General features: G+C 36.9%; 2 protein-coding genes across 2 annotated transcripts; both read left to right on the top strand.

The window, feature by feature from the left end:
* Positions 1–1,019: 1,019 nt before the first annotated feature.
* tpma (alpha-tropomyosin) lies at positions 1,020–7,112 on the top strand. The gene is made up of 10 exons (XM_051115649.1): positions 1,020–1,271; positions 1,606–1,731; positions 3,612–3,745; positions 4,943–5,060; positions 5,205–5,275; positions 5,373–5,448; positions 5,547–5,609; positions 5,686–5,755; positions 6,109–6,187; positions 6,796–7,112. The coding sequence occupies exons 1-10, from the start codon at positions 1,158–1,160 to the stop codon at positions 6,797–6,799; spliced, it is 855 nt and encodes a 284-aa protein (XP_050971606.1). The 5' UTR covers positions 1,020–1,157; the 3' UTR covers positions 6,800–7,112.
* A 135-nt stretch (positions 7,113–7,247) lies between these two features.
* fbxo22 (F-box protein 22) lies at positions 7,248–14,306 on the top strand. The gene is made up of 7 exons (XM_051115645.1): positions 7,248–9,201; positions 10,395–10,527; positions 10,633–10,717; positions 10,819–10,911; positions 10,998–11,150; positions 11,263–11,428; positions 12,996–14,306. The coding sequence occupies exons 1-7, from the start codon at positions 8,897–8,899 to the stop codon at positions 13,387–13,389; spliced, it is 1,329 nt and encodes a 442-aa protein (XP_050971602.1). The 5' UTR covers positions 7,248–8,896; the 3' UTR covers positions 13,390–14,306.
* Positions 14,307–14,556: the final 250 nt, after the last annotated feature.

Here is a 14,556-nt window from a genome sequence, read left to right as displayed (position 1 = left end):
TTGTCTTACAACAGCTAAGAAGAGACTGTGGCAGGTGCTTCCTTCAGGAGGGGTAAAAATAACCTCCTGGAGAAAAGTTCATGGTGTGGGAATGTGAGAGTATAAGAAATTAATATTGAGTGCAAACACCTCAGCTTTGAAGAAAGACTGTATCTTATGATCTTCTTACCCAAAAACACATTTACAACTATTGTGCAGGTAAAAACTGCATAGCTAACTAATTCAAAGTAAACCATTATCTGTTCTAACTTGCAAGTATAAGATATCTGAGCCTAACATAAGTCCTAAGTGAAAATTTATTAAATGATGTAGCAAAGCTCAAATAGAGGCGTTACATGGGGTTTGTATCTTCACGGCATGGCCGACAGCTGTAGCTTTGCCACACGACACGTCGTTGTGATTCCAAGAGATTTGGGGGGTTTTACCGCGGTCGATTAAAGCCAGCACGGTGCTTGGCAATGAATACAAGCGTGCTGAGAGATTGCTGTTCAACAGCCACCGTATCTAAAGCTCTTCAGATTATGAACAATGCCTGAGGGACTCGTTGACATGCTTCTCAGACTGACCCAGAGATAGTAACGCCTTCTCTTAAGATAATCACTTTCATAAGCGCCTCGTGTGCTCTATAAAATCAGTCGATTTTTTTTCTCTGTAACAACTTGTGTATTCATTATAAAGAGTTTATAAGGGGAAAAGACATATTTTTATTTAGCCAGCCCAACTTTATAAGTTGGGGTTCGCATATTCAGCGTTTTGCATCAATTGGACAACGTGTAAATTGCTTTCCGGACAGTTTTGCTCCTCTTCCCTCATTTTCTCTCCAGGTTCAGGGTGTTAGAAATAGGAACACGGCCCCCTTGTAAGACGTCTTGGCCCTCAGATCCCATATATAGGCATTTCAATGGTCAAATGTCTGAGGGCAGCGAATCGCCGTCCAGATCCTTAAAAAAAGACGCGACGCAGGAGGAACCGCTGAGGGCCCTTCCCAAAAAAGTATTGGGTGTCTTGCGGAACTCCTCAGGCTCCTGTGAAGGCACATATTTGACAGCCTACAGCGAGACCAGCTCGCACTCCAGCTCAGCGTTCAGTTCAGCACAGACGCTCATCGCCTCTCTCAGTCCAGTGTTTGGTGCTTCCACCCATACACAAACGCAGCCATGGATGCCATTAAGAAGAAGATGCAGATGCTCAAGCTCGACAAGGAGAATGCCTTGGACAGAGCAGAGCAGGCTGAGGCCGATAAGAAGGGAGCAGAGGACAGAAGCAAGCAGGTTGGACATCAATCGGGCGCTTGTGCATCTCGGTGGCTTGTTGCATCTTTATTAATCAGACTTTACATAGTCTGCTTTTATTCTTACAGCTACTCTATTACTTATTCTATTTTTTTTTTCTTTTCTATTTCTATTCTGTCTTATATATTTTAATTTTAATTTCACTTTAACTTTTTTTGATTTCAGATGTCTTACTACTACAGTAGACCATCTGTTTTATAGGCCTGCATGGTGTCCTGGATGTTAATTGAACAAATAATGCATGGTTATAAACGCAGCTGGCAGCTGTTCTTGTCTCTCTCCATGTGTACTGACACACGTGTTCCTCCTGTAGCTCGAGGATGACCTGGTCGCCCTGCAGAAGAAGCTGAAGGCAACTGAGGATGAGTTGGACAAATACTCTGAAGCCCTTAAGGATGCTCAGGAGAAGTTGGAGCTGGCTGAGAAGAAAGCTACCGATGTAAGCATTCATGGGCATTTGGGGTCTCTCATCTGATGTCACACAACCTGTGACCCACCCTGCTAGACAACTTATATACACCTGAGTTCACATTTACCTTCTACCGACTAAACTTTTTCGGAAACCGCAAAGCATAGTCTTTTAAAACGACACGGGACATTCTTAAGTGTATTTGCACCACCTGGTGAACGAATACCAAGACACAGATGGGAAAACAGTCTGCCATATGTACAGTGTATGCAAACGGCGGGTTAAATTTAGCAGTGCGCTTTATAAGGAAAGCGTCTGGGGGGTTCGTTTGCCCACCTACACGCGTCTTAATAGGGGTCCGTGTAGAATTTCACCTCACCCTTGCTGGATACTTAAGACCATCGGCGATTATCCACCAAGCTAGTTTGATAAACGATCAAAATAATTATATTATCTAATAAAAATATAGATTTGCGAATAGCTAGGATTGTAAATAAACAACAAACCACTATTTGTCATATAAAACAATATGATAAAACATTAATAGCCTATTATATACATTTATCGCCAGTTTTTATTTTAATAATTACTGACTGAGAATTTTTCACTGACCTTTAAAGAAGCAACTTCTAAAAGAATTTCTGTTAGTAATTTTGTGGACGCATTCCAAATAAGAATCGCCTTGACACACCAAGTAGCTTTTGGCGCCCCTAGGGAAGATAGCTTACCTTCAACTATCTTAAAGACTTCTAAACAAATCACTAAACATTTTACCGAATAAACATCACTTAAACGCACTTGTGTGAAAAACTTTTAACCTTTCGAATACAGGCGTGGATTAATTGAAAATGAAGCCCAGAATACCCCGTTTCACTCTGAAACATTTATCCAACTCCAATGGATTTTCAATGGATTGTGCTCGACCTGTATTGCAGCAACATTTCACTAGAAGGCGCTGTACGCCTAAACAATGGCACACAGTTAACAGGTTGCACAGAATTTAGTGTACAAATCTGTAGGAGAAACAAAGTGAAGACATTGAAATACATTTAACAACAATGTAATTTAGCTAATCTAATTCATTAAATGTATTTTTTTTAATACTACCCTTTATTTATGGAAGTATTCATCCTTGTGACAATGCAGGACACGCAACAAAATTTCTTATTTAATTTATAAACAGCTCAGGTGGTTTAAAAAACATAATACAGCCTAGATCCATTGACTTCCGGTGTTTGGTAAATCGTTAGCAGTCACTCACTGGCTGACTGGGAATCAGGGTGGGCGACTTGCTTTACTGGAGCGCCGTTACGCCCCGTGATACCCCATCCAAACAAACCGAAAAAATCGTGATGGCTGCTGGCACGGCGTATCTTGACGCTGTGAAAAAGAAAATCAGATCATTTCAAGAACAAGCAGACGATGCTCAAAGCAGAATACAGAGACTACAGGAGGAGCTGGAGTCCGAGCGCGCAACCAGGCAATCTGTGAGCTTACGATAATGACTTAAGTGCATTAGCAGGCTAACTGCAGCGCGTTTTCGCATCAGGTCACAACAAGAGGCGAAAAATGGCCGAAAAAATGACTAAAATTATGTTTAAGCAACATTTTCACTTAGAAAGTTCGCATATATTGATTGTGAACTGGCGCTTAATAGATGCATAGGGCGGTGATGCTTTTTGACAGGTGACGTCCTCCCTTACTGCTTTTGAACAACGCGTTATTTTAACGATTAAATGTTTTCCAGAAAGTTAATAGATGCTTAGTCTGTTTAAAACCATAGAATGTAAAACCACAGCATTATAAGCTCTAGAGATTTTTCTCACGAATGCGCTGTTTAACCTGTGCATTCTGTTAATAATGTAGACCAGACGTATTCGTGCAATTCATTACTAGTTGTCTGTGCACAGGCTGAGGGCGACGTCGCTTCCCTGAACAGACGTATCCAGCTGGTTGAGGAGGAGTTGGATCGCGCTCAGGAGCGTCTGGCCACTGCTCTGCAGAAGCTGGAGGAGGCTGAGAAGGCTGCTGATGAGAGTGAGAGGTGTGTACGAAAACTCATACAGCACATATTATGACTAGGGCACAAAACAGGCCCTTTGCAATAAAAATATCAGGAGGTCAAATACATGTTATTTTCTCAATTTTATTTTTCGTTTTTTTTTTTATTTAGACATGTCTGAATACATTTGAAAAACAATGATATGAAAATCTATAGCATTAGATAAATATAAAAATGAAATAATTAAAATCAAAATATTTTGGAAAAATATATATTTTTTATTACCGTGAATTGAATATAAATTCATTCGTTTTAGTGTGATTTTAATTAGATATAGCAGAGGAGGCCGAAACTCTTGGCATACACTACCAAAAAAGTTTTCAAAAAAATCGAAAGGTTTTGAACAGTAAGATTTTTAATATTTTTTTAAAGAGGTCTCTTCTGCTTACCAAGCCTGCATTTATTTGATCCAAAGTACAGCAAAAACAGTCCAATTTTAAAACTGTTTTCTATTTGAATATATTTTAAAATGTCATTTATTCCTGTGATTTCAAAGCTGAATTTTTAGCATCATTACTCCAGTCACATGATCCTTCAGAAATCATTCTAATATTCTGATTTGCTGCTCAAAAAACAATTTTTATTATTATTATGTTGAAAACGGCTGAGTAGAATTTTTTAGGTTTCTTATAGAATAGTTCTATAAGTAGTTCTTAATAGAAAGTTCAGAAGAACAGCATTTATCTAAAACAAATCTTTTGTAACATTATGTCTTTATCATCACTTTTGATCAATTTAAAACATCCATAAAAGTGTTAATTTATATAATTCTGTAATTCTGTACATTCCCCAATCAGCATATTAGAATGATTTCTAAAAATTAGTAATGATGCTAAAATTTAGCTTTCATCACAGGAATAAATTACATTTTAAAATATATTCAAATAGAAAGCAGTTAATTGTAAAAAATATTGCACGATATTACTGCTTTTGCTGTATTTTGGATCAAATAAATACAGGCTGGTGAGCAGAAGAGACTTCTTTAAAAACATTAAAAATCTTACTGTTCCAAAGCTTTTGACTGGTAGTGTAGGACAGACCAAAATCCCCATTTTAAGGGGAGGATGTAGATGCTACTTTGATGCTAAGTTGATAGTTTATTAAACATATTCAATAGGTCTCATGATTTTTGGGAGTTATAACACTCAAACCCTTTCTATCTCTTTCTCTCTCTCTCAGAGGCATGAAGGTCATTGAGAACAGGGCCCTGAAGGATGAGGAGAAGATGGAACTGCAGGAGATCCAGTTGAAGGAGGCCAAGCACATCGCTGAGGAGGCCGACCGCAAGTATGAGGAGGTCAGTCTTCTCTCACTTACTTACTCTTATAATTTATTATAGATCAAATTACTAGTAAATAATTTCCAATAAACAGCGTCTCACTCATGGACATGTTCACAAACGCATGTGCACTTAAAATGCTTCCTTTGTGATGGTACACAGGTGGCCCGTAAGCTGGTGATTGTTGAGGGTGAGCTGGAGCGTACTGAGGAGCGTGCTGAGCTTAATGAGAGGTAAAAACAAATTAAAATACTTTGTAAAAGCATATTTGCTTAACCTCTGTGTGTCATTTTTGGTCTCACATTTTCTGTCACTCCCTTCCTCCCATAGCAAGTGCTCTGAGCTGGAGGAGGAGTTGAAAACTGTGACCAACAACATGAAGTCTCTGGAGGCCCAGGCTGAGAAGGTAAGTGTGTAAATGTAAATTGTATATGCATTTATGATCATCTGTTTGGTGTTTATAGACAGGCCTTTAATCCTTTTTCCTTTCTTTCCCATCAACAGTACTCCGCTAAGGAAGACAAATATGAGGAGGAGATCAAGGTCTTGACTGACAAGCTGAAGGAGGTGAGTTCAATCGGCCACCATCTTCTGTGTGTGTGTGCATATGCATAAGAGGAACTGACGTCTCTCTGTGTTCCAGGCTGAGACTCGTGCTGAGTTCGCTGAGAGATCAGTCGCCAAGCTTGAGAAGACCATTGATGATCTGGAGGGTATGTCAACTTGTACCACACTGTTTCCATTAGACACGGGTTAAAACCTTAGTTACATAATTACGTAATTTAATTCTATATGCTAGAATGCACCATTTAGGTATTTGAAATATTGCATTATATTGAAATATTGAATATTTTTCGTATGGTTAAAGAAGGCAATTTCATTTCATTTCATTTCTGTTTACTGTTTTCTTAGTCTTTTATTTTGTCTGTCTCTCTCTGGCCACATGTCATTGTTCGATCTGCCTTTGCACCGCTTCTTCTCCCTCATTTTTGTGTTTCTCCATTCTTTTCCATTCCTCCCCACTCAACACCCCTCCACTGTTCTGACCTTTAATTGGCTACTTTAGATGAATTGTATGCTCAGAAACTCAAGTACAAAGCCATCAGCGAGGAGCTGGACCACGCTCTCAACGACATGACCTCCATGTAACTATCCACACCTGTTGCTCATGTTCGTGTATGAGAGTGTGCACAGATGTTTGGTTTAATAGCATTTCCGGTTCTCTGTCTGTTCATGTAATCTAATTTTCAGGTTTGATGAAGGATTTTAGACTAATTTAAGTTTTAAGTTTAAATCCTGCATCACATAAACCTTTCTATTGACTTACTCAGTGTGACATGATGCATAAAAAATGAAATTACACACAAACAATCACACTGTGTTTCATCTGGATTGCATGTTGACTCTTTATCTCTGGCATGCTCTTTGTTGTTTAATATCACCATCTTTAATTTGTCTAAACTCCTTTTTTTCCTTTTCACATTTATTTCGACTCATTTTTAAATGTAAACATTTATGTTTACATTTTTTGCAACTTGGTACATTGTTTATATATGAATAAAATGAATAAATCTCAGAATGCCTGATGTAATCCTTTTCTCACATGCATGAACATATTGCGTGACTGACCAAATATATATAAATGTATATTCATGTGACACTGGCAGTCTTTTTATACGTCTTGCATGCCCTTTATTGTTTAATATCACCATCTCTCATTTTATTCAACTCGTTTTTTTCTCCCCCTGCACAGTTAAATTTTTTACATCTCATCTCTGGCTCCGGGCACCATCTGAGCGGCAACTCCTTCATTTCCTCTGTGTTTCTCTATTTTTCTCTGTTGCCGCTTTTCTCCATCGCACTATTCTCAGTGGGGATGGAGCTGTCAGTTCTATAGTCCCATCACTTGTACAGAAATTTTTTGCTTTCTGTAAAATAAAACTTCCTCCCATCTCTGTAAGCTCCCCACTCCTTTCTCTCTTTAGTATGTCTTAACTCTTATGATTTCGTATGTCCTTAATTTATTGTCGAGAAGCTTGAATAAAATCCAAAAAAAGCTCCTTCTCATCACCTTATGTTGCTTCTCTCTTTGGCGGTTCACACCTGTAATTCTCCTATTCATACATCACATTATACAGCACAGGATTTGTGGCATTGTAAATCTTGGACTCAGAGACGGATCTTAGCATAAACTTTAGTAAACCATTTTCGGTAAATGCTTTCGGAACTAACATCTCTCCTTTCATTTTCACTCTTCTCTTCTCTTTTCTTCTTTTCTCTTCTTTTCTCTTTTCTTCTCTTCAGACTCCCTTTATCAACAGCTCCAGAAAAACCGGGTCCTTTCACATGAGCTCAGTTTAGCACTCAATGAATTCTAACCTCACAACAGAATGAGAGAAAACCAGGGCATACACTGAATATTACACTGTCTACTGTTTGTGTTGCACACAAAGTAACCAATAATCTGTGATGACGGATAGTCCATAATTTCATTACTTATTATTGTTGATACGTCGAGGCTAAAAACGTATTATAAAAATCTGTGGATTTACTGTGTATGGGTTGCATCCGCATAAGTGACAAAACCTACACCACTAGTCAAAAGTTTTTGAACAGTAGCATTTTTTTTTTGAAGAAGAAGTCTCTTCTGCTCACCAAGCCTGCATTTATGTGATCCAAAGTACAGCAAAAAGAGTAAAAATGTTAAATATTTTTACTATTTAAAATAACTGTTTTCTATTTGAATATTTTAAAATGTAATTACTCCAGTCAGTATTCTAATTTGCTGCTCAAAAACATTTATTGTTTGAAAAAGCTGAGTAGGCTTTTTCAAGTTTCTTTGATGAATAAAAACTTCATAAGAACAGCGTTTATCTGAAATAGAAATCTTTTGTAACATTATTTGTCTTTATCATCGCTTTTGATCAATTTAAAACTTCCTTGTTAAATAAAAGTATGAATTTCTATTACTCTTCCCCCCCCAAAAATATACTACAAGTTTATGCATACTCCAAGCTTATGAATTGTATAGTGTATAATGTTACAAAAGGTTTTTATTTCAGATAAATGCTGATCTTTGGATCTTTCTATTCATCAAAATTCCTGAAGAAAATTGACTTAGCTGTTTTATATAATATTATTATTATTAATAATAATAATAATAATAATGTTTCTTGAGCAGCAAATCAGCATATTAGAATGATTTCTGAAGGATAATATGTCACTGAAGACTGGAGTAAGGATGCTAAAAATTTTGATTGATCGTAGGAATAAATTACATTTTACAATATATTCAAATAGAAAGCAGTTATTTTAAATAGTAAACATATTTCAGATATTTGTTGCTGTACTTTGGATCAAATAAATGTAGGCTTGGTGACTTTTTAAGAAAAACTACAAATCTTACTGTTCAAAAACTTTTGATGGGTAGTGTAAATCTTACATTTTAAATGTAAAAAAATCATGGCAACCTGTTTCCTTTAAATGGTGAACAGCCTTAACCTTTTCAATGTACTTTATGCAGAAGGAAAAATTGACACAGAAAAGGAAAAGTGATATCTGCATTATATAACACACCTTGGATCATTACCGAAGGTGTGTTGTGTTGTGGCAGTACTATATTTACTTATGTTGATAATTCCTCTAGAATCAGAGAAATATTTATAGAATAAATATATGAATTAGACACTTGTAAAACTATAAATCCATGTTTATCACATTTAAAATGTGCAATTTTTAATATTCATGCAATGTGCAACCCTCAGGTACACAAATATAAATGTTTACATTTTTTGCAACTTGCTAAATGATTAATATAACTGAAGAAATAAAATAATTGAATCTCAAAATACCAAATGTGTTTCCTCACTTGCATGAACATACTTGTTGCGTCATTTTGTGACTTTTTTTCAATCATAGTAAACATGTTGTTTTGTAGACAGACTTCTGCTCGCTGTGAGACTTTTAAGCAATTTCCGGTTCCGCGTTCGTTCAGAAGGGTCAAATGTGAGAAGAAAATCTGTGTGAAAATGGAAGGGGATGCAGCTTCTCCAAACATCCTGGGGGAAAGTAAAGCTGGATATATCCTGAGTAATGTTGCCGAGGTCGTGGAGAGGATTTTGACATTTGTGCCGACTAAAAATCTCTTCCGAATAGCAAGGTAACGTAATGATTGAGTGTAAATGTTTTAGCTTGTTAGCTTTGAGCTAATCAGAAGATCCCATTCAGTCCATCACAGTTTAAGCGGTGTTATATAAATTTATTTAAAATAAATTTATATTTATTTAAAATAAATTTATATAAGACCTTAAATAAACGGCGTTTATTTCTGCGCGTTTACGTTGTTGAGTGATTATGTTCGTACCATCTTCCTGGTTTCGCTTTTTCTTTCTCAAGATTAGATCAACCAGTTATTGTTGTCAGAGATACTTCAAGTACTTTTTCCGCGCTTGATTTAAAATAATAATTAATGCTAATATTGGTGATATTTGCAGAATGCAAATAAATTTGTCTGGATGAGTTTATTTGAGTTTCCTCTTAACAGCTCTGTCAGCTGATATGTTGAAGTTTATCCTAATCCTGAGAGCCTAATTCTTATTGTGCCTTTTAACAACAATTACTGTCATCATGAAGTGTTTCACTGTGTAACGTTACAGTAGACTACGACGATTAACGTTATGCAAACTTTTTTTTAGACCTAAATGAACAATAGCCTTAAAATACATGTATAATAACAATGGAGCAGTAATCATTTGATGAATAAATTATAATCTATAATCAAGTAATTTTACGGTTTTATCAAACAATACTGTTACAGTATATAATGTGATAGTAAATATGTGCATATACACTACAAGTCGCTGCTTAAAAAACATTTATTATTATTATTATTATTATGTTGAAAACGGTTTAGAATTTTTTTCAGATTTCCTTGATGAATAAACAGTTCAGAAGAACAGCATTTCCCCCCAAATTAAAATATATTCAAATAGAAAGCAGTTATTTTAAATAGTAAAAATATTTAAACTTTTTTTTGCTGCTTTGGATTAAATAAATGCAGGCTTGGTGAGCAAAAGAGAATTCTTTAAGGAACATTCAACATCTTGCTGTTCAAAAACATTTGACTGAAAGCCACAATTCTCATTTAATTAAGTAAAATATTTAAAACTTTTTCTGACAACAAATAATTGATTTATTATAAAAAAAACCTTTGTAAATATCTTTCTGCATTTCCATACAAACAACCAGTTGCAGCCTAAAGTCTGTCTAAACAAACAAAAATACACAATGTTTTTTATCATGTTTTTTATTTTGTCTGTTTGTATGTTGATATCAGTGTTTCTTTTTCTGTAGTGTTTGCAGGCTATGGAGGAATTGTGCACGCAGAGTCTTGAGGACACAGCAGAAATTGACCTGGCTCTCTGCCTCTGGCTCATCCATGTCCGTGGAGCATGCTTTGATTAGAACTATGGCAGAAGACCTGGAGGTCTGATGGTCTTTGCTGCTTTTTTGTAACAAAGAGAAATTAAATTTACTCTAAAAATTCTTTACAGATAATTGAAATGTTTGCCTTTTGTCTGACCCCCTGCAGAAGATCTATCTGCTGCCCCAGACAGCTCTCATAATGGTGGATGCGGAGAACTTTAATTGGCCTTCTGGTTACAGACACAAAAAGGGTATGTTATGTGATTACTTGATTACTGTGGTTAAAAAAAAAGAAAAAAAAAGCTTGTCCTTATAATGAGGAAATTTATCTGTCCATCCTCCCTTGCTATAGCCAGGAAGTCTGAGGAGTCAGATGTTGGGAGGCTAAAACACTTACTGCCCAGCACTTGTGATGTAGTAGGCGTTGTCGCACCAGGAATTGTGGGTAAGACTAGTTGTCCTTCTTTCCCTGTGTTTGATGGCAATGTCAGTGCAATAGTGTAACTTTAATTTTTATGCTGTATGCTATAGTGACCCCCAGTGGTTCACCCAGCAGCCCCCCAGAGGAGCACGAAGAGGGTGAAGCTGGCTTCAGTCTGCTTTTCCCTGCCATGGAAGGGGTTACCATCCGACCTTTTCACTTTTGCAAAAAGAGCCTCAATGAATCAACAATGGAGGAAGCAGGTGAGTTGTTTAGATTACAATTTGTAATCGCAACTGGTCTCTGTACTCAGCAAGGCTGTGTTCATATGATCAAAATACAGTAAAACTAATAATTTATGTATTTGATTTTCAGGGTTGATCAATAACCCTGATCTAAAGGTGGTGCTGTTGTTTGACTACGAGACCTGGAAAGCTGGAGGTGGGAGCTTTCTTAACAAGCTACTGGAACCTCTTTCTCAAAACAATGTACTCATTGTTGGCGGACAAGTTGACAGGGCCTTTTCCAGTTACACAACCTGGTAAGTAAAGAAAGTTCTTGATTTTAGATGAGTCAAGATAGTTCCTGTTTTTCGTCGTGTTATATGTAGAGGTTTTATGGTCAAGACTATACTTCCTCTTCCCTCTATTTTTGTCCTCATTTTCCCTCATCTGGCCATTATTTAAACATGAGATCAACTCGGCACAATTTCCACAATTACACCCCCCAGCTCTTAATGCATTGTTCTTCCTTCTGGAGCATCAGTGAGTGTTTGGACCTTCTGTAATAGTTGCATATACATTTACAAAAAATTTACTCACCCCCTTGTCATCCAAGATGTTCATGTCTTTCTGTCTTCAGTCGTGAAGAAATTATGGTTTTTGAGGAAAGCATTTCAGGATTTTTCTCAATATAATGGACTTCACTGGTGCCCCGATTTTGAACTTCCAAATGCTCTTTGAAAAACGAAAAAAGGGTCTTATCTGGCGAAATGATCTGTCAATTTTTTTCGGAAAATAAAAATTTATTTACAAAAGCTACTGTAGCACAGGTTCTGGGATGCGCGTCCACAACGTTACGTACTATTGAATCACATCGAAAGGTCACGCGGAACTACAGACCCAGTGTTTACAAAGCGAATGCGCAAAGACTAAGGAAGTGCCAGTAAGTCAAACGCTGTTTACAAACAAAAAGGTACAATGATGTCAAACGTTTCTGAAGTTGTAGGAGAAAATTAGTTCTTCGCCATACTCTACCTTTTTGAGTCAGCGTACACAGATGATTAACTTAAACGTGATTCATAGTGTTGTGGACGTGAATCCCAGAGCCTGTGCTACACAAGCTTTTGTGCTTAAAAAGTATACAAACTTTTATTTTTTGAAAAAAAATGGCTGATCGTTTCGCTAGATAAGGCCCTTCTTCCTCGGCTGCGATCATTTAGAGCCCTTTGAAACTGCATTTAAACTACATTTTGAAAGTTCAAAATCGGGGCACCAATGAAATCCATTATATGGAGAAAAATGCAGAAATGCTTTCCTCAAAAACCTCTGTGTATTCTGACTCAAGACAATTAGGGTATGTCAAAAAACTGCAATCGTATTTCAGCTAGGATCATTTACAGCCGCATTTGGGATTGTTTGAAGTCGCATTTAAACTGCATTTTGGAAGTTCAAAATCAGTCCATTATATAGAGAAAAATCCTGAAATGTTTTCCCTCAAAAAACATAATTTCTTTACGACTGAAGACAGAAAGACATGAACATCTTGGATGACAAGGGGGTGAGTAAATTATTTGTAAATCGTTGATCTGGAAGTGGACTTCTCCTTTAAGAATCAAGGGTATGTAAAATGGGGTCATTTTTATAAATTCAGCTATTATTTTTTCTTGTGGACTATATGTAAACGTCTTTATGTGAACTACCATATTAAGGTCAGTGCTAAATAAAAAACAAAAACAAAACATGCATTTTGTATGATCCCTCTTACTGTGGTAAAATAATTAACATTTTGAACTTGACTTCAACCGTACACGCTTCATTTTCTTACGTCTCACACATTGTTACAAATCTTCATTAGTGAAATTCATGATGTGTTCTGTCTGTTCGCAGCTGTTCTCCAGGATCTTTTGGTGTAGTCGGACTGACCTTCAGTGGCTCCAAGATCCAGGGTGCCTCAGTGCTGGTGGACCAGGACGTAAGCACCCCGAAAGCAGCAGAGGCTACTATCCAGCGACTGAAGGCTGCTAATATCCCAGAGAGGAACACCATGGGCTTCATGTTTGCCTGTGTGGGCCGCGGCCACAACAGCTATAATAACCTGCGAAATGTGGAGGCCAGTGCTTTCCGGAAAATCTTCTCCAACATTCCGCTTTTGGGATTCTTTGGCAACGGGGAGATCGGCTGTGACCGTATTGTCAAAGAGAACTACACGTTGAGCGAGACAGATGCTGATGGACTACAACATTCTTTTACTACAGTCATGAGTCTGGTGCATTTTGGCTAACACGAACTCAAAACTGAGACAAACAAGTAGGCAACCGCTAGTTAACTTGGTCTTTCAGGACACACACCGGCTGCTTGTTTAAGTTAACAGAGCAGGTCCAATGGTGATCAGGTATAATTCTCCTAGGTTCTTTCCTTTGACTTTTTTCTTAATCAGGATGTGAGTGAGGCATGAAAAAACAATTAGGTAGGTGAAAAACTTGTCCATGGGTGCAACTTTGTGCGCATGCTAATTCTGATGTCTGAAAACACTGAAGTGACCTCTTGTTTGGAAAGGTTATTACTTACAGAACGGTTTTGAAAAACAGTTAGGATTTAGTTTGAATGGCATGGTGCTAAACCTTGACCTTTTGACTTCAGTTTATATGTAAAACTATTTTTTTATGTGTAGCACAAAGCTGAAACCTGTCAACCGATCAGTTTTCTTGTGGGCTGTATGGCTCACTCAGGCCTTATATACAGATAGTTTGTAAAATTCAGGCACTTTTGACAAAAAAAAAGAAAGGTAATTGTGATGGAATGGCTACTGATGTAGCCGTTCATCAACCTTAGTATGGCTTATGGAACTCTAGTGGGAATTCCATTATCTTTACAGATTTTACATGTAAATGTTCTCCAGACTGATTGCTGACCTACATTGACTGTCCAATTTAACATGTCCAATAGCAAGTGCTACAAAACTGCAATGAAAGACAGAAGCAATGTGCAGAATTAGTTTCTGGCAGGGTTTAAAAAGCTGAACCTTATCAGCACACGTGTAACATAACAGTTGACTTGCTAGCAGTTCTTAGTGTTCAGATTAGAATACTAATTAAAAGCAGAAGTAAAAAAAAGTGGAATTTCTTTGTAATAACCTCACTGTATTTATTGCCTGTCCCAATCAAAATCCTGTTTAAAAAAAAAAAAAATCCAGTTTAATTCTAACAGGATAATCCTCCATTTCTATATTCATCAATTCAGTTGAATTCTTCTTAATGGTTAGTCATTTATTCTGTGCACTAGCTAAATAACACATTGTGTTGATCACAGGTAAGTGAAGTCTAATAGGGCTATTTGCCTGCGTTGTGGAGGTTTATATTTGCTGCAGTATTTAGAAGGTTGATTTAAACTCTTGTTGCCAAATCCTTTTTTCCCCAACTTTGTTCAGATCATATACATAATACTTTAA

The sequence above is a fragment of the Labeo rohita genome, chromosome 7 (assembly GCF_022985175.1).
Source record: "Labeo rohita strain BAU-BD-2019 chromosome 7, IGBB_LRoh.1.0, whole genome shotgun sequence".
NCBI lineage: Eukaryota > Metazoa > Chordata > Actinopteri > Cypriniformes > Cyprinidae > Labeo > Labeo rohita.
The sequence above is the reverse complement of the archived record's forward strand: the minus strand, read 5'-3'. Positions and strand labels throughout refer to the sequence as shown.

Excerpts from the sequence above, each read along its gene's own strand:
- fbxo22 (XM_051115645.1), top strand. The coding sequence starts at position 8,897 with ATGTGTTTCCTCACTTGCATGAACATACTTGTTGCGTCATTTTGTGAC. Across the intron at positions 10,528-10,632 it reads CTATGGCAGAAGACCTGGAG|AAGATCTATCTGCTGCCCCA; the intron begins GTCTGATGGTCT and ends GACCCCCTGCAG. Across the intron at positions 10,912-10,997 it reads TGTCGCACCAGGAATTGTGG|TGACCCCCAGTGGTTCACCC; the intron begins GTAAGACTAGTT and ends TGTATGCTATAG.
- tpma (XM_051115649.1), top strand. The coding sequence starts at position 1,158 with ATGGATGCCATTAAGAAGAAGATGCAGATGCTCAAGCTCGACAAGGAG. Across the intron at positions 1,732-3,611 it reads CTGAGAAGAAAGCTACCGAT|GCTGAGGGCGACGTCGCTTC; the intron begins GTAAGCATTCAT and ends GTCTGTGCACAG. Across the intron at positions 5,610-5,685 it reads TGACTGACAAGCTGAAGGAG|GCTGAGACTCGTGCTGAGTT; the intron begins GTGAGTTCAATC and ends TCTGTGTTCCAG.